Genomic DNA, 23001 nt, shown 5'->3' on the forward strand with positions numbered 1-23001 from the left:
ATTCATAATTTTGTTGTTTGTGCCATGGACGAAAAAATAAAAACCAAGCTGTTTATAAACCTTCAACAGTAAAGCAAATCACTTTATAGTATCACAATATACAACTTTTATAATTATAATACGTAACAAAATGTATAAGCAATAAATTATATGTACACACCTGTTTAACAATGCAAAATATATACACTCAAGTACCAATCGCTTTACAGATAAAAAATACCGTACGAAAAATAATATAATTTAGTTTTTCATTTGAAATCAGATTTAACATTATGCCTATTTCCTAACCAAACACGGATAGTCGATTCATTACTGTTCACGTTTAGAAATACTGTGGACACCGGAACATATTGATACTGGTTAAGTTTAACCTAAAATAGCGATTCCAACTAGGTAGTTTCTTTACGTGTTGGCAAAGTATTAAAAGTTGTTCACATGTCTAGATTTCCTTATGCCGCCTTCATCAAGGTACGGTTGTAATTGTATCTGACAAATAAATAAGGGGACGGGGGTTTTAGTTCCAGCGTGATTTTGTACAAGCAAATATGGAGGAATATGTTAGACCCCATTAGTTCACTTATAATTACTTTTCAGCGCACTTGCCCCATTAAGGACTTTCAATTTAGTCGTCATGGGACTAGATCTTCTCGTTTTGACGCCGAGTTTTGGTGTGAACGGCTTCAGGGTCAAATCCTGAATAGAACAAATTATTCGAATTTTAGGGAAAACGGAAAACGTATGGGAAAATAATGAGCTATTTAAAAGATTTGGACCCACATGATTAGCAGTATATAATGATAATATGAACCGCCCCCCCCCCCCCCCCCCCCCCCCCCCCCCCAGATTAGCAGTATATAATGATGATATGACCCATATTACCTCTGAAGCTACACTCTCAATCTCCACAGCGTCCAGTATGGAGAGGGGGTCCAGAGAACCAATAACTGGGGCCTGCCGACTAGGGGGCACATCTGTTAACTCAAAACAAGGAAGAGAATGGTAGACAGCAGGGCCCTCGTGGGTCTTGGGGCCTGGTTTGTGTTTGATGTGACGCAGTCGTGTACCTTCTTGCTCCTGGTAGTCCAGATCTAGACTGGACGAGAAAGAAGAGTTTTTATTGAGGGTTACGCGAATACTAACAGATTCGTGCACATTGTTTTCTGTTGGAAAATTATAGAGTTATGTTTAAAAAAATAAAACTTGTTTGAAAAGACGGATTATGAATGTTTGGTGTTCTACTTACTCGACGTCATGCAGATCGTTCTTAGTGTTTTTCGAGTCTTTGTATTCCGGTGTGGTGTCAATGGACTGACGGACCTTATCCGGAATGTCAATTGGCTCTGGGATTGCTAGAAGTGAGATATGTTAAAAGCTTGAATTGTGATGAAAGGAAAATCAACCCGGACCCCTGCTACCTGAATAAAATTTTAAATCGACAATCTTAAACAGAGACCACCAATATTTGATAGAGAGGTTCATATTGTTCAGTTTTCTGAAAGCATCGCACAAAGTTACAAATCTTCTTCCTAATTTCTTCATCGACTGCATACTATCAGTATCAATATACTGTCGGGTATAATCTGCATACTTTTGTAAAAAACCCAACAAGTTCCAACCTGATAAGACGTCCCTGGGTACTCTAGGGTGAGCGAATGTGGCGGGATCATCAATATCCCATCTAGTTGTCTGTCCTAGCGTGCCAATGTAATGTCCCTGAAATTTCAAGACAAATTATGTTTTTAAAAAAATTATTTAATGAGATTTTTATGTTTCAACTGCCTTCCCTCCCAACAACTTAAATAACAGATTCTTTGACTGACAATTAAAATTACCTGTAAGATAATTATATTTTTCATTTCAGTTACCTTTCCAGTCCAGAGTCTGACACTGCAATCGTCACTACCAGACAGCAGGAACTCACACTGTCCCAACCCGGAAACGAACTCGAAACACTTTATAGTAGAGGTGTGAGCCCGGAACTGGGAGAGGAGAGGAGGTGGGGATCTTTCTATTCCTGTTGGGGGAGAAGGTTCTGGGTCGGATCAGGAAATCGATAATCAATATTCATGTGGCATTGTGTTTTTAAGATTAGCGACTTAAGATGGTGTGCATGTGAACTATCTGAAACAGGATAATTGAGAAGTTTGGTGAGGTGATGATGGTAATCACATGATTTTTCAAGCTTCCGATCAAGCTTAATCTTAATCGTAATTATGACATTTTTTCAGTTTCAATGAAGTTTTATGTCGAGCACTACCACACAAAAACCCTTATTATTATATTTCCTCCTCCTGTGACCTATAGTTCCAGGACCAAAATTTTACAGTTTTGACTGAATTTGTCACCTGCAACCAATTAGTCAGTCAACTATTATAGATGGCATATGACATGATTGAGGTGCTGGAAGTTTGATTTCGATCGGAGGAAGGTCACAGCAGAAATCTTAACAAAACGAAAATTCATATTTTCCAATTTCTGTCCCATTTTCAAATATGAAAATTTCTGAACACAGATTTGACAGATTGGATGGACTTTTTGCCCAGAGACCAATAATCAGTTAATTGATGATGGTATGAAACCAAATTGAGGTAATGGAGGTCAAAATTCGGAAGAAAATTGAAAAATCATATTGTTCCATTCTCTATTTGTCACCGAAATGCTTGCTTACTAAACTGACCTTCAGTGCAGTACTCTGAAATGTTGTAGAGCTTGACATTGCCAGCAGTGTCTCCACTTGCTAGCACGGTGTTGTTTCCGTTAACTGCTATTAAGTTAGCCCCGTCAGCATTTGGAGTGAAGTAGCTCATCACTTTACCACCTTTGTAGATGTTCCAGAAGTGGATGTATCCTGAAAATAGGAGGTTATTCTAAATTGCTTCAAGTTAGGAAAACGAACGGGTTTAATTGTTACGCGTAAGAGTACCACACTCCACAGATTTGGGAAGGGCGCATGAAGGGACTGACAGCACTTAATAACTTAATAAACAGCATCTGAAGTCTTAAATTAAATTAGTATTACCTGCAGGTCCACAAGCTACCAATGTAGCAGCCCGTCTGGTTACTCCTCTAGCTGACAGGAACACTAGGGTGTTTACTGCCGCGTCACCTTCCATCGGATCAAACGCTTTCTTGGGATCAGGAGGAGGGGCCTTCAGTCGGCAAAATATGTGCCCTGATACCAGACTCCAGATAATTATCTGTCGAGAGAGGTAGATTTAGTGAGATAGAGACAATTTCATGTTGAGACATTTTTGGAATCATAGACTGAAATTTTCATAGTTGTTACTTTTTCTTTTTTTAAACTGACAAGACGAAGAGTTAAGACTAAACTAGAATTCGAGCTAATGTTATGAATTAATGCATTCAACATCACTCAGCAGAAGGAAGCAAAAAGACTCTCGATCAATTATATCTTAATGAAAAAAACACTCACCTCGCCATCGTAGCTAGATGTAGCAAGATGGTTAGTCGCACTGTTTGCTGTAACTGCTAAAATATCTTCCGTGTGTCCTCTTCTCTGAAAAAATGCGGAATATTAGTTAATAATCTTCCTTGAGAAATGTTTCATATATCTGGGATGTTGATATCGGAATAATTTTGAATAAGCAATTTTGAAAGTTCGAAGAATCCTCTACTGGGTCATCGGATAGTTCTATCACCATTGTTTACAGTACAATACAATGTAATAATGTAGATGTTCTTGAAGGGGTATCCTTTCAGGCACCCCTCCTCATTTAATCATCAATAAAATTTCCTATTATTCAGCTAAGTCGACCGATGAGATCGCATAGATCCAATGAATCCCTAGACTAGGTGACACTGGGATTCGAACCCTGGACCTTGTGCAAAGAAGGCGGAAGCTCTAACCACTAACAAATTATGCAGAACGGATGAATTGACTAATGAGTATCAAGTAGTGATAGTCGAAATGTATAAAATCAGCATGTTTAATAATCACAGATAAAACTAAAATTTAAATTTGTTAATAGAAATATATATATATCCGCAAATCGCGCTCGTAGCACAAGCCTGGTTAGCTCAGTCGGTAGAGCATCAGACTTTTAATCTGAGGGTCACGGGTTCGAGTCCCGTATCAGGCTGCTTGACTTTTGTTTTCTAGCTTTTTTTCGAATGATTTAACAGAAGCTGTAACAGAAGCTGACTGAGCCAATCATGTAATTAGAATCTATCCATTGATTCAACAAATCCGGGTGATCATTGACGAATGGTGTACATTTGCAGTTTTTTATGCCGAATTCGATAGCGAGCTCAAATATGTCTATCAGTAGTGGTAACCTCATTAATAAACGATTTCGAAGTTTTGAAGATTAGAGTAATCTTGTGGAACAACGGTAAAAGCTTATTCAGCACAAGCAAAAGCTACAAGTTCCTCACAAACCTCGTCATCCACCCAATGAGGAAGTGCTTGTTGTTCGTGATGAATACTTTCTGTTGTGTCCTGAAAAATGCATATATTATTAGTAATCAATACATATGGCAAAAATAGCAGCTTCATTTGAGTATGTAGTTTGTACAAATATAGTTAAGAACATCACATCAACAACTAAGAGGTTGCACTACTCCTACATCCTACATCCTACAACCTTGATCATCCCGAAATACACTTAAAATGTTGAAATAAATCATTACCGTAAAAACGTTGATCCTTCTATCCCATCCGACACATACAATATATCTGAAAAAGATCATGTTAGTTTAGAGGAAGAATAATGTCGAGGAAATTGTAACATTGCATGCAAACATTATGTAACAGAAATATCTGCAGCGCCGTGTGAGATAATTCTTTAAAATCAGGCCGAATAGTTCAGTTTAGAGATAATTTCGGTATGACTATCCAATTCATAAGAGTTTGACATGTTTGTTATGAACTCCATTGCACCCTCCAACGCATTCTGCACTAAGCATGCAGAGCATGCATTAAAGCCGCGCGCACGTGAGAAAATAAAGAAATTGTCATTGTTACCTTATAAAAAAGTTGTTGCGCGTTACGAATATGCGACTCCCATGAGTCTTAGACTGAAGGACTTTCGACAAAACAGTACCAAATTGAATGGTCGAAAATCGAGTGTTTTAGTGAATAACTTAGAATATATTTTCGATTTTCTCAAGATCTGATTGATAGATTTTCTTTAAACTTTCCAGATAGTTATATGGCTATATGAGAGATAATGTGTAAGAGTTTGGGAGAATTTCTAGCTTCCAAACTTGAGATATGACTTCAAACACAAGAAAATATCTCCAAATTGGCGGTTTCTAATGGAACACAGGCATATATTCAGAGACCTGAATGATAGATTTTCTTTAAACTTTCCAGATAGTTGAATGGCTATATGACAGATAATCTGTGTGATTTTGGGCGAGTTTCTATGTGCCAAACTTGAGATATGACTTCAAACCGCCAATTTGAAATATTTGCTTGTGTTTGAAGTCATATCTCAAGTTTGGAAGCTAGAAATTCTCCCAAACTCTTACACATTATCTCTCATATAGCCATGTAACTATCTGGAAAGTTTAAAGAAATTCTATCATTCAGATCTTGAGATAATCGACTTTCGTCAAATATTGTACCATGGTACAGTTTGGTACAGAAAGTCCAACTCGTCTTAGACTGAAGGACTTTCGACAAAACAGTTCCAAATTGCGAGGTCGGAAATCAAGTGTTTCAGTAAAATACTTAAAATATATTTTCGATTTTCTCCAGGAACTATTATTCAATTCCGTTAGAATTTTCTGAACAGTTAGATGGCTATAAAACTGATTATCTGTGCGAGTTTAGATGAATTTGAATATGTTCCAAATTTGAGATATTCCACGATACAAATTGAACGAATAGTCCAACTACTATTATTTCTGTTACTCTGAAGTATTGAAGTCTAATCATCAACAAAGTGTGAAACGGTTACCCGAGTGGCGAGTTGTGTATCTCAATCTCAATTTTAAAATAATGTACTTATTTATGATACCTTAATTCCCAAAAATTTGGGCGACAAAAAATTTGAGCGGGCCTCTCGCCCAAATTTTTTGCAGACCAAATTAATTGCATAACTCTTTTCCGTCTGCTAAATTTTTTACTAACCAAACTTTTGGCATTTGGCCTGTGGCCCTGAAATCTATAGAAAGATGGCTTTTTCTTCATATCCAAGTGAAATAATATTTGAAATTTTAGTTTTCTAATCTGTCATTCATGGCTTGACCAAGTAAAAAGGCTTATATTTTAAATGAATAGAAATAACTGGAATAGCTAACAGCTACTAATAAAACAAATGGCTAGAGGTACGGATAGCTAGAGATTTAAACAAGATCTGCAATTAATGTATATCTATCATTTTGTACTGTGCCATCATCACTGTATTTTCTAGTAGTTACTGGGCAGATCGTAAATTTCATAATGTGAAACAACTCAGACTACCACCTACATGCTTAAAATTGAAAGCAAAATGACTGGAATAATAAGGAATAATAATGAACTAAGGCAAATATCTAACTGAAATTTTATTGGAAAATCGTTCATTTTTCGAAGAATTTGTGCCCAAATTTTCGGTCGCCCAAATGAGTTCAAATTTTCTGCCCAAATTTTTCGGGCTCAAATAAATTGTGCTCAATATAATGGCACACAAATTTTTGGGAACTAAGGTATCGTGTTATTTTGTAGGTTCCATATGCTCATATGGTATAATTGAGATTCTCCAAATCCTGTACAATAACAGCTGTTTCATAATATTTGGTATTTGACAAGCCCCTTTACTACTTACTACTTCAAAAACTTAAAAGTAACAAAAACTCGTTTCGTCGAAGGGAGAATTTTCTGAGAAAACACAAACCGTTTATTACCGTCTATATATCATTATTCATTCCATAATGAACAGTACGAACCAAAACAAACAGAAAAGCTCACTTGTTTTTGCTGACAGTAACGTGTATAACACAGGTCACTTCCTCATTACTTCCCTTCTTTAGGGTCCGCAGACATTGTCCGTTATTGTAGTTCCAAATCCGCAACAAACCGTCCCTACCGCCCGTCACTAACCTGCAAAACCAAGGTTGTTACAATTACAGTCAAAATCGTCTGGTTGGCCATTTTCTATGAAATCAGTATCTCCAACAGAGATAAGCTCCTGGATCCTAGAGAGTGTAGATCTAAAGGAATACAAGAGGCTTCATTAGATATGTGGTTTGAACTTTGGCTACATTATACGTTTACTACCATATAATTGCCATGTTCAATTATTAACGACCTTAATGCTTTAATGAGTCCATATTATTGTAAAATTAGAACGGTTTTTAGCTGCTGTGAAACCATCCCAAATTCAGCTGAACGATTCTCATCACTTGTAATCCATCTTAACAAGTGTTAGAATCCTTCCTCTAAATTTAAACTTCCAGCATTCAAATTACACAACAGTCACATTCATTCAAATCGAATCAAAGACGGGACTTTACATTGCAGTACAGGGTAACCTAATTTTGGGAGCATACAGTATCGCTAAGGGTGGGGGCTTGCTACTTATGCCATCTAATTTTAGAAATCACTGAATCAACTAATCAATGACATAAACTGCAAAATCGTCTATACTACGAATCTTTTGCCATCAACGAAAATGCTGAATAATAAACAAAAATCCAAAGTTTTTCAGACAAACGGCTTATCCTGGATTTAACCCCCCCCCCCCCCAGAATGCAACTATATAATTCATTACTTTAACAAGGTGCTAACCTGCGTCCTGAGCTATCGAATATCATACTGGTGACTGCTGAGTTACCGTGAGCGTTATTATACTCGAATACATGCTGGCCAGACTCTATATCCCACACTTTTATCATCTGAAGAAAATGAAAATATCAGAGGAAACATTGGTGGATATTTATACTGGTCACTAACGTGTAATAATACTCATCAGTGTCTACAATGGAAAATATGGCTGATTGTCCTTTACAGTTAGCAAGGTTATAATAAAAGTAAGGTAAAATAAAAGGCAAGGTTACTTACACTTGAGTTGCAAGCAGTGACTATCTGTTTGAAGTGTGGATTATATCTGATGCAGTGTATAGCGTCTCTGTGTGTCTGTGTTGCTTCTGTTTGGGAGTACCTGTAACAGGTGATATATCTTGAACTTTGCAACAAATAACAACTTGATTGTGGTTTAGTTATGAACTAATTATATATCAGGGTTTAGTTATTTAATTAATTGTATCTGGGTTCAGTTATTAATTAATATCTAGGACATTCCGTAGAATTCTGTATATACATGTTACAGAATACAGTTGAAGTGACATTGTATGACGTATTTAATAGTTATCTTCAGCCAACATCAGTTCAGTATTTTTCATGGAACTTGAATGGTCACCAAGTAATGAGTAGTATGTAAGGCAAGTAATAAAGACAAGAAGTTTCACTTTCACTTTGCATCAACGAAAGCAGAAAGTTTCTCTTTCACCCTAATCCTCTCTGTACAGATTGACATAACCGTATGTGATTTTAATAACCGCAGTAATGAGGGGGCCATGTTCGTGGCTTGACATTTCAATAATAACCGAAATTAAGACCACATGACCAGTCGGAGAATCACGTGACCACAAAAATCGCAATATCCACCGAGAATCCTGTCAGTATTTAAACAAATGTCAAAATTTGTGACATGTCGACCGATCGAAACCTTCACACATTTTGTTGAGAATTTTTTTGGATCAACGGACCAAATTTCTCTGATATAAAACTTTTTGATTTTTCGATAGTTTTCACGCGTTTCAAAATATTCGGGGAGGATTGATTTGTTAAATGCGAGATATTTACATACTTTTCAATTATACACAAACTCTAAAGTCTAAACATTAGATGGTTAAAAGAGTTAAGGACACAATGTACGTTCTAGTGATACTGTTGTTCGTTCTCCTGTTCTGCTGCGGCGAGAGTACCTCTCTCGAGATTATGGGTGGGTAATTATCTACTTTAATTGTTTAATTAACAGTAATTAAAATCGTTTACAGACCATAGACCTTGATATATAGACGCTTAGAGACTAACACATTGCTATGACAAGCAATAAGTAGTTTCGTATTTGATCGGAAGACTGCAAAGTTATTTCCTCTCAACTATGAGACTGTTATTTTATGTTAGTATGCATGCAATGTTCTATTCTATAACACAGTCAGTTAGATAACGGCTATCATTATCTTTATTCTCGAGACTTATTATTATGGCCACAAATACCTTTGGTTGATCAATCGCAGTTGTCCTAGTAGTATCTGTGGTCAAGCAGCCAGACTATTCCTATTCATTTAAATTGGAAAATTAAGCGGTAGCAGTGGTCAAATAATTTAAACTTTTCTCACTCACACATTCAAGAATTAAAAGTTCAATGCGAATTCATCGGATAGCCTGCTCGGATGATAACTGATGCTCGTACTAGATGTTTTTGCTAGTAGGTAAATGTGCAAGGGGATACTATTTTCCTTGGAAAATAATGTAATGCACTTCGTCTATGTAAGGAAAATGAATTTCGGTTGAATCGGCGCTTACATTTCAAAATTTCAAGCTAACTTTAGTGATGTAGGTCTCTAATATGATGGCTAATATAGTTACAAACAAATAATTGTTTAATTGTTAGAAAATACCGCAGAGAAACAAATGACAACAAAATAATAACGGTAACTTTTTTAGACAACAATGGTCAGGACAAGACAAATACGATTTCATAGACTAAATATGTCTGACAATAGTAAATAAGCTAATGAAATATTTATAACATTTTCCCACAGCGTGTACTCTGCCGGAGACGGAACACGGAGAATTCCAGCTCCAATACAGTAAAACCCCGGTCAAAGAGCAGCTTCACGACGGAGCTAACGCGTTTATCAAGTGTGATATGGGGTACGCGCCACTGGACCACCACGAGGAGTTTACTTGTAATGCCACTGATCCTAACCCACAGTATCCTACCTGCATACCATGTGAGTCAACTGTCCAGGTATTACTTCAGGTGTGCAGATTATAATTGGAATCATGAAATCAGTAAGGATGTTGTTAAACCAGGTGTTACTGCAATCCTGATTCTAACTTTGATGAACCTATCAGAACACAGTATTCACACCACGTGACCCTTTTAGTTCAGTATTTACTTCAGCCACTCTTTAAATAATGAATTCACGAAAGTAGCTTACATTCCCGGTACACATTTAAAAATAAAAGTATTTTTTTATCTAAATCATAAATATTTTTGTCAGCTGATCTGTATCTTTGACTCAAAATTCTTCAAGTAAAATATTGGAAATTTTACAGCTAGACTGCTCGTCAGAATCTGACACAACCGTAATAATTTCCCTCAGATTCTGTGACTAAGTTGTGTGGGCAATGTTTACAATATTCGATACTATATTACGTTTAACGTATTCTGTGTAAATTATCTTTATCCCGGTTACTGCGACAAGTAAAAATGCTCTTATTAGGAAAAGGAGTTTACTCGACGTTTCAATGTAACTACATCGTATTCATGATCTCAAAGTATTTGTTATATAGTAGTGTTGAAAGTATTGAAATATAATTTACACAGAATACATTACAACAATGCGACTCATAAACAATACTCCAATCCGGATTTTACATTACGTTTAACAGTTATACAACGGACAACAAATAATTTGAGGTTCACTTAGGATGAGTTTGAACTTCATGATCTAATGACTTTATCAATTTTACCAACATTTGTTACACCTAAACTCTGACCGTCTCCTTACTGGGGAAATTTAAGAAGGCTCGCTAATCACAGTATTTGCAGCCCCAACCGGGCACAGTAACGTGGAGTTCTCTGACGACCACGGCATGGACCAGGAGGAGGACCACGAAGAAGACCATCACGACGGGAACGGAGCTGCTGCCGCATTCACTGCCGCACTTACTACCGCCACAATTACCGCACTAGTTGTCATCCCACCCTATGTGTACTGATAGATATAGAGCTGTGCTGAGATAAGATGTAGAATATGTTGCCTTATCTGCTACCGTTTTTATCTGTTAACTGTATATTAATTTGTAGTTCAGCTATTTCTTGGCTAGATAATTATAACTGTAAGGGCCTATTGAAGTTTACGTTTTAAAGCTTAAAATTAATGTGTTCTTACTTCTTGTTGATTTAAACGGCAAAATAATTTTTAGTAATTAAATTATTGTTGAAGTCATGATAATTGTAAAATGTATATTATGTAACCTTATGCCTTGAAAGAATGATTGAATCAGTCTAAAGCAATCAGATTACAAATTTTACAATTCGGAATAATGATCTGAGACCTCTATACTGTGAACCCTGGTAATACAATAAAGCCAGAACAAAGCCAGAACAAAGCCAGAACAACGCCAGAACTTAATAAACAAACCTGTTTTCCCGGAGATTAAGTACAGATAAACAGTCCGTAGTAATAGCGATGGCTTTAGTAAACTCGTTATAAAGCACAGCTGTCATCTCGCCCTGTATCATGTGACTCTTCATACCCACTGTACACAGTTGACTGTGGTCTTGTGCGTCCCATACCTGCACAGTTGTTATCAGGTACATTTTATTTACCAGAATCAGCTCGAATTATGATCGTTTTAGGATCGGTTCGGATGTGTGTTATTTTAACTCAGATTTTAGTTAAACAGTTAATAAAAGTGTCACGGTGCGTGATTATGATTTTTCATCTTGTTAGTTAAGACTTGATACCTTGACTGTTTTATCAGTTGATATAGAGTATATAGACTTGATACCTTGACTGTTTTATCAGTTGATATAGAGTATATCCTCTGTTCCCGGTCACATATGTAGAGGTAGAAGATAGGACCGTTGTGGCCCCGGAGTAATGCTGTTGGTTTTCTGAAGATCAAGAATAAAGAAATCATGGATAAAAATTTGGTTTCATAGCTATTATTACTTATTAGTCAAAATTTAGCATACGTACAGGTACTTCAAAAGATTTTCAATTTAAAAATACTCAGAAACTCTTGACTTTATGCCAGGACCCAGTTATACGATTTAGTGTTTATATCAGATCATTTTTCATGAATAACAGTGGTAGTGGTCATTGAAACTACATGAATTCAAGAAAAAAGCTAATAAAAACTATATCAGTTATTTTTAAGACTCACGTGTTTACGTAAGGATTCCAAATCCTGACCAATCTGTCCATCCCTCCTGTCACTAATATATTATACGATTCACTATACGCAAATGTTTTTACTCCTTTGTAAACATAGAATACAGTTTGATCTGCAGAGAGGCGTTTGCGCGCGCTGCTTCCTTGTGCGCAGCGCTTCAACGCGTTCTCACGAAGTGCAGATTCTACGTTCGTGCTGCCGACCACGTTTCCTGAGTAAGGTCATATTTGATACTGTGTTGTACACTACTGTCATACATAAACAAACAATGAAAAATACACAATCTTGGAAATTGATTTACAAAAATTCAACTCAATCCAATAAAATGAGTTGTTTTGAATGAAGCTGGAGAGCTGGAGGAATTGAAATCTAACCTAACAGAATAGTAATCTACTCAACCTATGACGATGCCAGTGGAAGGGTCGTTAGAGCAGGATATGATAGATCTGAGATGATCCTCGTACTTCAACTCAACTACCCAGTCTTTGTGAACCTCCCATCTAGCGTACCGTACGTCTGCTAAACTGGCCACCTAGTTCAAGAAACTCTAGTTAAAGCAGACAATCGTTATTAGCGGACAATTTTCAGTTCTTGGTATGGAAAGTATACTTTACATACCGTTCATACCAGATTTAGAGGTAGATGGAGTGTGCAATATTGTGCATTGTGTGAATAATTAACAATGGTGTTACCTTTTCAATATTGGCAGTGGGAACTCCGTCTACTTTCGCTTCTTGTTTCCATTTTCTGAAGGCTAGTGTCGTGTTGGGTATCACTAGCACATTCACACAACCCTACGAGGAGGTGTTAATGTAAACGTTGAAAGTCAGAGTCGAGAGAGAGGGAAATAATTAGAAAGATGTTTTAAAGAGAAGAGAGATTGAGAGTTAGGGAGAACAGAGAAAGGGAAAATAGATATTATATATATCGCTGGTTACCTGATTGTCTCCGTACATCAGTATTGACTCCTCAGTGTTTCGAGGATTGTGCCAGAAGCTCATCTTCAGTGGAACTGATTCCAAACCGCTGAAATACCATTTTGTGTGATGTCTTAGTATAACATGTGTATCACGTGATTCGATAACTTTCGTACATAATAAGTTAATGAGACAGTTAACGATAGCCAAGTTTCCGTTTGAGAACATAGTTACTTTCTATAGGCATTATAATCTCTTTTAAGAAGTTGCTTGCGAAGTTAGAGAAGAAAGCACGGTACAGGCAATTATTCCAGTTTGTATCACAATTTACAATTTACAGTGAAATTATTTCAAGCTACACGGATTCACGATTGGTCTCAATATAAGTATATAAATACGCAACCAAAGAGATAAAAACATTAGAACGGCACGAAGATAAAATTAACAAATTACCTAATCACCCAATTACCTAATTAACTAATTACCTAATTTGACAGTAAGGCTCAAAAGTGCTGGCTTCAAAGAACTGTAGTTCTCTGTCCCCAGTAGAGAGGATAAATCTGTTGATATTCGTCATCATCGCAAAGTCTGTTATCCATTTCTGTTTTGGTTTGTTCGCGTCTGGATTCTGATAATCATTAAAATTTAATATTATCTTGATGAAGATGAATAATAATATTTTATATATTAAGAGAAATTATCCTTGCAATATACTACTTTTAAATTTTAGGATTAATTGTTTGATTTTTTGAAAAAGCCACTATTTTATTTAGATTTTATACTTTGCACTCTGACGTTGGATTTAGATTTGCTTATGTTCAAAGCTTGATCAAAATAACAAACGTCTCAACTAAATTCTGTGCCACTTGAATAATGAATTCACGTGTATGTTGACAAGCTAGAAACATCTTCTCATTTTAATGGTATACTCTGCAAGCATGGTAATAAATTCATTATGTACTCTTCGAGGTTAAATTTTCAATTTCTTCTAATGTGGTCATGCACTTAACTTCTTAACTTTCATAAAGATGATCCTTTGAACCAGAACCGATTTTATTATACATCATTGGGAGCACGTTTATAAGCACGAATCTCCGACCACAAATTGACAAAATAAAGCCACCACAGATTTTTAAACACCTAAAATTTTAATGAAACGGATAATCACCATTTCAATGAGACAAAAGCTTGTTTATAATTATATAGTTAGTACAGTACAGCTGTGAGGTGCGGTGGTGCTTTTTCAGCAAGCTAGTTGGAGCCACCTGCGTAGCTAGTAACAACGGTGGTGCAACAATACTGTCGATGCACTTCATTTCTATTGGAAAATAATAATGTTCAAATGTTGGTTTCAGTTCACACGGTATATAATGTACACGCTATATTTCCCTGGAGTATGTTAACCACACAGAAAGTGGTCAGATGTTTTATTTTAATAAACTACCACAAAAAGCGGTTTGATTAGTCCGAGAGAGAGAGAAGCAACCAGTTCGTGCAGCTTTACTGTCAAACTACTCCTCGGTGACATCATGACCAGCCATTTTATTGGCTAATTTAATATTACTTTGTCTCGTTTGCATGTTAGCTGACAAGGGTCACGACAAGCAGCAGACAGAAAGTTTGAACAAATATTCAAGATGTAGGCTGTAGCAAGTCAGAATTAGTTGCCTGATAAATCTATGACACAATTCTGTTTATTCAAAAAATCAGTCTGAATACGTATCCCTTATTCTTAATTCCATCTATTAGAGTATTAGGGTTATTTAGGTCTTTAACTATACTTGAAGCCTCATTTGTGACAAGTTGGTATACGTGGGATACTGACTGAGTGGGATACTACTGAACGTGAGTAGTGTACATGTTGCATGTTGAACTGTGTGTGTATTCTAGCACAGACATGCAGCATACAGCTAGCTGGCCCTTATTTGCAAGCTTCTATGTTGTTATTATTTACTTCATTGTTCATCAACTAACTTTACAGTTTTTAAACTGTTTAATTATCAGACCATTTAGAGTTTACAGTTGCAGAGCTTATTAATCATTAAAGATACAGGCAATATTATTCAGGATATCCAGGAATATTGATATAATTATCGTTAAAATAGGCATGCTTAGAAGATCTGAACAGACTCTTGTGAAGGCCTAGTAATGGACTGCTTCAATCAGAAACAAATCAGTGTACCTCGTCATGCAGCTCAGCATCATGTCAGAAAAACACCAATATATATATATAGGTGGGGTTTTAAAATAATCAGTTATCAAATCGATCAGGAGCTTAACCTCAAGGTGTGGATAGTTGATGGATTAAACCATGTTGGAGTCCAACTTGGCTCAACTACGGTAGTTTAGACAATGAGACTTAGGGTGGTGTTTTAACGAAACTCTACCCTGACTAGAGCTGCTTACTCTGTAATATTTCGAATAGACATAACTGATAATCGCTACCATTTACCAACTACACAGTACACACAAGAGTAATATAATATGCTAAATGACGTCACAGCACACACGTGACGTCACAGCACATACGTGGCGTCACAGCACACACGTGGCGTCACAGCACACACGTGACGTCACAGCACACACGTGACGTCACAGCACACACGTGACGTCACAGCACGTGACGTCACAGCACGCACGTGATATCACAGCACACACGTGACGTCATCAAACTAACCGGTCTGGTTCGTTTAACTTGTAGAGTAGCAGGGTTCCAGAAGGCCACGACTCCGTCCTGACTGGCTGTAACGTAGCTGTGGTCTGGTAGAACACACACCCTGTGTAGTGTGTCGCGGTGGGGTGTGGTCTTTGTTACTGCTGGTGTCTCAAAACATACCTGCGGGTCAATGTGGTGATTGTTGAGTGACTTTTGGCGCTTGCAATTAGAATTGAAACAGTGAGAAAATGTCCACCGATTAAATCAAACTAAACCCAGGTTTTTTATCTTGTTTAATAGTTGAGCTTAGCTTGTTTTCATCTAAAAATTACAAAACAAAATTTAAAAAACCTAATGAGCTAATGTACTTTGCTAAATGACTTTTGGCGTTTGCAATTAGAATTGAAACAGGAAAAAAAACGTGAAAAAATGTTCACCTAAAGAAGTTATAACTACTACCAACCTCCCTAGCCCTGGTGTAGGAATCCTCCTTTTCAGTTAGTTCGAGCTGCATATAGGTACAGAAAGCATCCCATGCTATGTGACCATGAGATCCACTGTCGATCTTCATGAACAGAGCTTTTAGCTGGGGTTGCATCTGATGGGTAGAGGAGATTGTGGTTTTATCTGATATAACAGGGTGACAAGTTTTATTATATCCACTTTTCAGTCAGTTCTAGCTTAAATATGTGATTCAATTGAAAGCAAGTAAATTCCTTAAATGTATTTCTGAATTGACAGTTGACACGAAGTAAAGGAATGTTACCACACCTCGTCAGGCAGGTTGAGTAGTTGGGACATGACCATGATGAACATGTCCATAGACAGCCTCCCCTCCACCCCCTCCACTGCTGCAGCGTCAAAGTGTTTCTTTAGCATCTGCATGTGATCCAGGTTTATCCTATCTTCTATCCTGAAAGAAATAAAAGATAAGGTGGGATGAAAGTGGAAGTGGAAGTTTTAAAAAATTTCTAAATTATATTGTGAAATTCGAGACTTCCGTTGATCGATCGTGGCGTGTCGAATTTTCGAAAACAGCATCAGATTCTTCGCGAAATAAATTCTCAATCGTGTATTGTCTTCAAGGATTGTCTAAGTCTAACCGTTGAACATAATCCAGAGTCAATTTAACATGCGATCAATGAAAGTAATTAATTTTAGTAGATATGATCAATCAAAAATTTTAATGAATTAATATTTAATAGTTAATAAATGATTAAATAAAATTAGATAATATTAATTCAATTGTTTAACCTGAATGTGCATTTCAGAGGGCGATGGTATCGGTGATGATAATGCACCATTTCTTGAGAGCATGATAAATCAAACTTCCATTAGACTGCAAGCACTTCAAACGAATCTGTCACGTGACTTAATTAACCGACAGGAAGCTTTACTCAAAGACAAATAACCCAAATTGGTCAACGGAAAGAAAATTAAGCAAAATTACAGCAAAGTATTACACAGAGTTGACTGAAGCGTAGGAGGCTTGAGGGACTTGTTTACATTCGTGCACAAACTAATGGCAATACGATCGCTAATATACATGTCAACAACAACTTTAAATAAAGTAGCAAAGTGTGTTGTGATTTAGTAAGGTCCTAATATTTATTAAATCATGCTCTGTGAATGTGCATTATATATATTGTAAGCTATTAATATACCTTTGAAGTGTAGCGTGTGGTAGGTACATACAAATCATGAATAATGGTATTCAACAGTTTAGTTAAGCAATTTTATGATTGATCATGATTATGAGTGGCAACAATATGAAACCAGTGACCAGATTAATAAAACAAACTATTCACAACTATAACAAAGCAGATTGTACAAGGTAGGTCAGCTTATTTTACGTGATTTCTTCCGAGGAATAATCTCGCATTATCAAACGAGTTATGGATGAAACTTTGAAAAGATTGAAATACTTTCAAACCGTTTTCCGAACAGGCGATTTAAACAAATTCCTTCATCGAGCAAACAACATAATATTAATAACAACACATATTTTCGTACATTTTTGAGAGCCATTGCATATTTCTCACCTGTTAGACTTGTAATGAGAAGCAGAAGTAGATCTGTTACTGAAGAGAGAACTGACTCGACCACTGGGTGGCACTGGAGCGGTATGAGAACTAACGTTATCATCATCAATATACTGGTCTAGTTGGGAATCTAGCGCCTGAGGAAAACCTGGTTAAACATCAGAAACAAATCTGGGAGGAGATTGTACCTATAAAATAACCCCAATTGAAAATAAGCGAACTTAGCTAGGGGTACTGGGTAGTTAGCTCTTTGTTCCCGCTATTAATAACATCAGCCAAAACTATGGCCCCCAAGTTTACCCTAAACCTGAGCAGTACCAGTCTGAGTGACAAATTAAAACCGTATTATGACTTAATCTGAAAATGATGAACTAAAATAGTGAACCATGAATCATCCCACCTCGACCTCCAGTAGAATATCTAGCATTTTAATCTGATCCCAACCATGTTTAGCAGGCTTTTTAGCTTCAGTTAATGAAGCTTTATACTGTTGACGAGCGGCAATGTTGGGATCCTTCGCTGGACTTAGAGCCTTCATCCTCAGGGATTTCAACACTTTGGGGTCGGTTTGTTGGGGTTTAGCAGGCTTTTTAGCATCGTTTAACGAGGCTTTATACTGTTGTTGATCAGCATTGTTGGGATTCTTAGCCGAACTTATAGCCTTCATCCACCGGGATCTTGGGGTCGGTTTGTTTGGGTTTGTTTGTTCGGGCTTTGCAGGCTTTTCAGCATCGCTTAATGAAGCTTTATAATGTTGACGAGAAGCAATGTTAGGATTCTTAGCCGGGTTTAGAACCTTCATCCTCAGGGATTTCAACACTTTGGGGTCAGTTTGTTTGGGTAGTGCATGGTTCCCTTTCACTCGGTTCACTTTCGGTGGTTTTCGTATGGTAGGTGGGGGTTGTGTGCGTGAGATTCTTCTTGTCTGTGAAATTTGGGGTGTGTGAAATAAAGAAGTATTATATTAATACATCTTGAACTGCTTAAATGAATTTTTGTGTTGAAGATTGCTGATTGTAACATAATGTTTGAAATATCTAAGTTCGAAACATTCTACCAGTGAATTTTACAGGGTGAACCAAAAATAATGTTGGCCGACCTTCACTTATGCAAAAATAATGTAAGACTTAAGAGCACCTCATTTTGACCACAACTGGAAAAACCACCATCTTGGACCCTTATTAACTCCTTACTTTGGGCCCAGCGTATAGCCTTCCCACCGTTTACCATATCTTCTGCTTTCTCATTTTCGAAACTTTGGTTCGAACTTTGCTGATAGTCTGTGACCTCACTTGTCTCACTGATATCACTCAAACACTCTAGATTTAAGTTTTCTTTGTCAAAACCAAGGAGATTTCTTTCATGGTGGTTAATGAGAGCCATAGTGTCTCGTCGTCTCAGTGATGGTGCTTTGTGTTTCTCACGTGGCTGAGTGAGAGGGTGATTAGTGATATGAAATAGTGAAATAGTGAAATAATGAGATAGTGAGATAGTGAAATAGTGAAACAGTGAAATACTGAGTGTGGTCACGTGATAAATAATGTGTTTATCTGGTGATATTGGTTAATGGTTACCACATATTTTGCCGATTAACATTGCTTTTAAAAATCCTGAAGTATCCGCTCAGAATTCAATAAGAAATTCGGTGGGGTGAGGATATCGCAGGATTCCGAACCAAGACAAAATCATGAGGTTTCTAGTTCATAGAATTCTAACTGTTTTCCCGTCCAAGAGTAGCGTTTCTAACATGTACTTAATCAAATATTTGCTATCAATATTTGGCCTTTATTAAGCTACTTAAAAAGCTGTCCTCTAAGATTTGTTTTGTGCATTTCCATAGTAAATGTAATTTCAAGCTTGAGTTGCCAGCTTTCCCGTGGCTGTGGTATACTTACCAAGCCTAGAATCGTTATTAGAAGACTTACGATGGTAGAGATAGGGGAAATCGTAAAGAGAGGTGAAGGGGCACCAAACATCCGGTGTCACATAAATCTTTGAGATTTTTTGAGTTTTACGTGGATTATTGTGCTATGATTAACGGCATTCCAAGGCATAGGATAACGACAGTATCAATTAATTCAAAATTAATGTCACAATTCACTAACTAACAACACTACATAAAAAAGAGGAGCAAGCTGATTATTTCAAATAAAAACACGAACTCCAGGAGCTAGGAACTCAAAGATAGCGTCACCACAACGATTATAAGTAGTGTGTAACTACTAATTGTAACTACTAACTACTAAAGTGATAGTAAAGAAAAGGAACTCTCTTTATGGCCGGTGATATTAATGTGATAATCAATTGGTAGGGAGATGTTTGGTGAGGCTGTAAACTCATACTTCCTTCTTTTGAATGGCATGTAAACGGGGTAACTATGGTTACCATGGCAACTAATCATTAAAATAAAGACAAACCCTGAGCCTATTATTTATTCTTTTATTCCAATACGACAAATGACAAAATATAATGATTTGTGACAAATCGTTATATTTTGATGGCGGATAGATTGGACTAAAATTATTCATGACTAATTGGACTACAAGCTAATATAAGCATATTCCGACCACAATGTCGAAAGCAGTAAATGATGACCTCTGAGCGTCCGAAAGTCTGCTTTAAAACAAGAATCCGTCTTTTAATAATTGTTTAAATTAATCAGGAGACCAGCCCTTTTAATCTGCAGGAATGCGGATGGAAACCCTGTTGTGATTTTTAGAGCACTTAACGACAAGATATAAGGGTGGTGTATACTGTATTTACTTGGTAACCAAATATCTTTTGAAATGTCAACTAGTATAAAACGATAAGAAGAAAATTACGATTCAAACAACATGAACATATTCAAAAACGTGATTTCTATACAAAAATACAAACGGTATAACTTAGAAAACTCATGATAAGTACACTATGAAATTTGATCATATGATATGTCCGACTCAGTCAAATTGGATTATAATGGCGCGAAATTCATAACGAATATTCAGATTCGAATTTGAGTTAAATAAAGTGTTTCCTAAGTACCATGGTAAGTATATACCACGATTTTATATTATATGAAACTCTGTGAATGATATGAAATATCACCATACACACAAACTACGTTTACATATTACGGGGCCTCGTGTGCAGTGTGTTATCGTGTGCAGTGTATCGTTTACCATAATATATTGTTTATCACATAACATGTACCGTGAACCGTTTACCTTTTTTAACTAGAACCGTGTACCGTGTACCGTGTTTACCTTGTACCGTGTACCGTGTTTACCTTGAGGGGTTGGTTGATGGTGTGAATGTGAGGATTTTGTTGTTCAGGAATGTTTTGAAGTGAACTGTACAAGTCCGTTAGTTTATCGTTCAGCTTCTGCCCCGCTCCCTAGTGGTATGTGAAATAAGGGCCAGGGGGGACCAGATCTCTAAATATCAATTTTTGTCCAACCTCAGAATTTAGACTAAAATAGACAAAACATTATGGTCCCCCGTGGATTTACCAGTTTCAATCATAACCTTGTTAAGTAATTCGTCGAAGCTCTACAATTATTGTTGTTCAATAATCAATAGGATTAAAGTGATATTAACATGTTGCTTGACAAGCAAAGTTTATACAAAATTCGACAGTAATTCAATTAATAAGAACAAATAAAACGAACTGCAGTGAAACAGACTTTCTCACGAAAATTACTACAAAGTACAACGATCATCTGGCTTACTGTATTTACAGTTGAGTGCTCGTAAACATTTGTTTACTGCTTCTAACACGAACGTAAAACTAGTCGAGCATTTTTTCCTGGTTTTCGGACGCAACTTTATGAGTACGCTTAAAACACAGATAAGCACATTAATACAATAAAGACGAACAATCAACATCTATCGAACATTCGTACGCTTGAAAGCCTGAAAAGCTTAACGTATGAATCAAGCTGCATAGTCAGTACGTTTGATTCGAAGCTGGGGAAGAGTGCAAGCTGCGGCCAGGATGTTTGATCTATTTAATTAAGAATTTGATGTCAAACAGAGCTTATTCATTATCATACAGCTGCTACTGTCACAGTTTTTGAAGTACTATAAGTTGGTTACATTAATTAATAGATTGGATGATTGAAACACAAAACCAGTTCGATCATAAATCTAATTCTATAACTTGTAGCAGAAGCGTGCACGGTATGACATCTGACACTGCATTGTATTGTGAGATGTTAACATGATATTTGTAATCCCCAAATAATCCATTATCGAATACTTAAAACTTGGTCCTTCAAACAACATAAATTACGTGTGAACCCAACATATAACATGACACAGTTCTTGACAAAAGAACTCGTCAGAGAACAAAGTAAAATTGAAAACTCACACTGATCCTTATAGACGTTCGTCTGCTTTCCAGATCAGTAGAAACACCTAATGCAGTTCCTGGTCGTTTGTTTGAGGACTTTGAAGGAATCCCAGTCCTTTGAGATTCGCTTGTTTCGCTTGCTGTACATGGCCGAAAATACTTTTTATCCATGCCAGCCTAGGACGGAAAATATATTGAAAATAAGACATTTTACACATTTAAATAACCAAAATTACAAAATCTGTAATTATCTGTAAATGATGTATTTACCAGAATAATAGCCAATAAAATTATCGAGATATTAACAATTTCTTATTTCATTGAATTGTGTAATAATTTATAACTGAATACTGGTCAATACCATCTAAATGGTGCAGACATAGTGGGTGCCTGGGGATGATGGAAATTAATTTCATACAATTTTATGCAAGAGGAGAGTTTTCGTGGGGTCATTTTGAACTTGGCAAACATAAACTTAACACTTTTTTCAGAGTTCTTTTTTTTTCAGAGTGTTTTTTAAGAGCAGAATTTTTTTCCCTGCTCTTGCCGAAGGCAAAAAGATCGTAGGGAATAAGTAATCGGGTTTGGATATATGAGGTGGCCCGACGGTCCTACGTTGACGACAAAAGTCTGCTCCTTCGCAATATAGACCACTCCCCTATAATTATGAGTATAGGAAGCGTCTGTTATGCTGCGCGCGACGCTCGGCATGTGTTAGTTAATTGCAGTATCCAACGCGAATTTTAATTGTCAAACGGTGCCGTTAATTAAATTAGCCCAAAATTTGTGCGCGGCGTACTAAATATTCGATTACATGCAATCCTGCACGCGCGCAATAACAAATTACGATGAAAATATTGCAACTTTTTAACAACAAAATAATCCAATATCTAATTTTTATTAATCGA

At 36.7% G+C, this 23001-nt stretch overlaps 2 protein-coding genes and 1 non-coding gene across 11 annotated transcripts in view; 2 read left to right on the top strand and 1 right to left on the bottom strand.

The window, feature by feature from the left end:
* Positions 1 to 290: 290 nt before the first annotated feature.
* On the bottom strand, positions 291 to 22266 carry LOC134817543 (WD repeat-containing protein 49-like). 9 transcript variants are annotated; one of them, XM_063826713.1, is made up of 25 exons: positions 22112 to 22266; positions 17761 to 17897; positions 16490 to 16631; positions 16182 to 16316; positions 15740 to 15898; positions 13548 to 13690; positions 13084 to 13171; positions 12838 to 12939; positions 12545 to 12677; positions 12137 to 12356; positions 11759 to 11864; positions 11389 to 11543; positions 8009 to 8108; positions 7736 to 7842; positions 6917 to 7048; positions 4651 to 4696; positions 4400 to 4459; positions 3434 to 3517; positions 3020 to 3197; positions 2678 to 2848; positions 1866 to 2014; positions 1617 to 1713; positions 1244 to 1340; positions 880 to 1093; positions 291 to 693 (listed from the first exon to the last, which is right to left on the bottom strand). In XM_063826713.1, the coding sequence occupies exons 1-25, from the start codon at positions 22262 to 22264 to the stop codon at positions 574 to 576; spliced, it is 3228 nt and encodes a 1075-aa protein (XP_063682783.1). In that variant the 5' UTR covers positions 22265 to 22266; the 3' UTR covers positions 291 to 573. The 9 variants fall into 9 exon arrangements, with proteins under 9 accessions (XP_063682783.1, XP_063682782.1, XP_063682781.1 ...); XM_063826712.1 differs by having other exon boundaries at positions 1244 to 1349; XM_063826711.1 differs by having other exon boundaries at positions 1866 to 2032.
* On the top strand, positions 4028 to 4100 carry Trnak-uuu (transfer RNA lysine (anticodon UUU)). The gene has a single exon. It is a non-coding gene; the product is annotated as a tRNA-Lys (tRNA).
* The window catches only part of LOC134817547 (uncharacterized), an 84769-nt gene continuing 72422 nt past the window's right edge, over positions 10655 to 23001 (top strand). The window contains exon 1 of the mRNA XM_063826720.1: positions 10655 to 10661. The gene's annotated coding sequence lies outside the window, so the exon portion shown is untranslated. The remainder of the gene's footprint in view (positions 10662 to 23001) is intronic.

Source organism: Bolinopsis microptera, chromosome 6 (assembly GCF_026151205.1).
Source record: "Bolinopsis microptera isolate Bmic1 chromosome 6, MBARI_Bmic_1.0, whole genome shotgun sequence".
Lineage (NCBI taxonomy): Eukaryota > Metazoa > Ctenophora > Tentaculata > Lobata > Bolinopsidae > Bolinopsis > Bolinopsis microptera.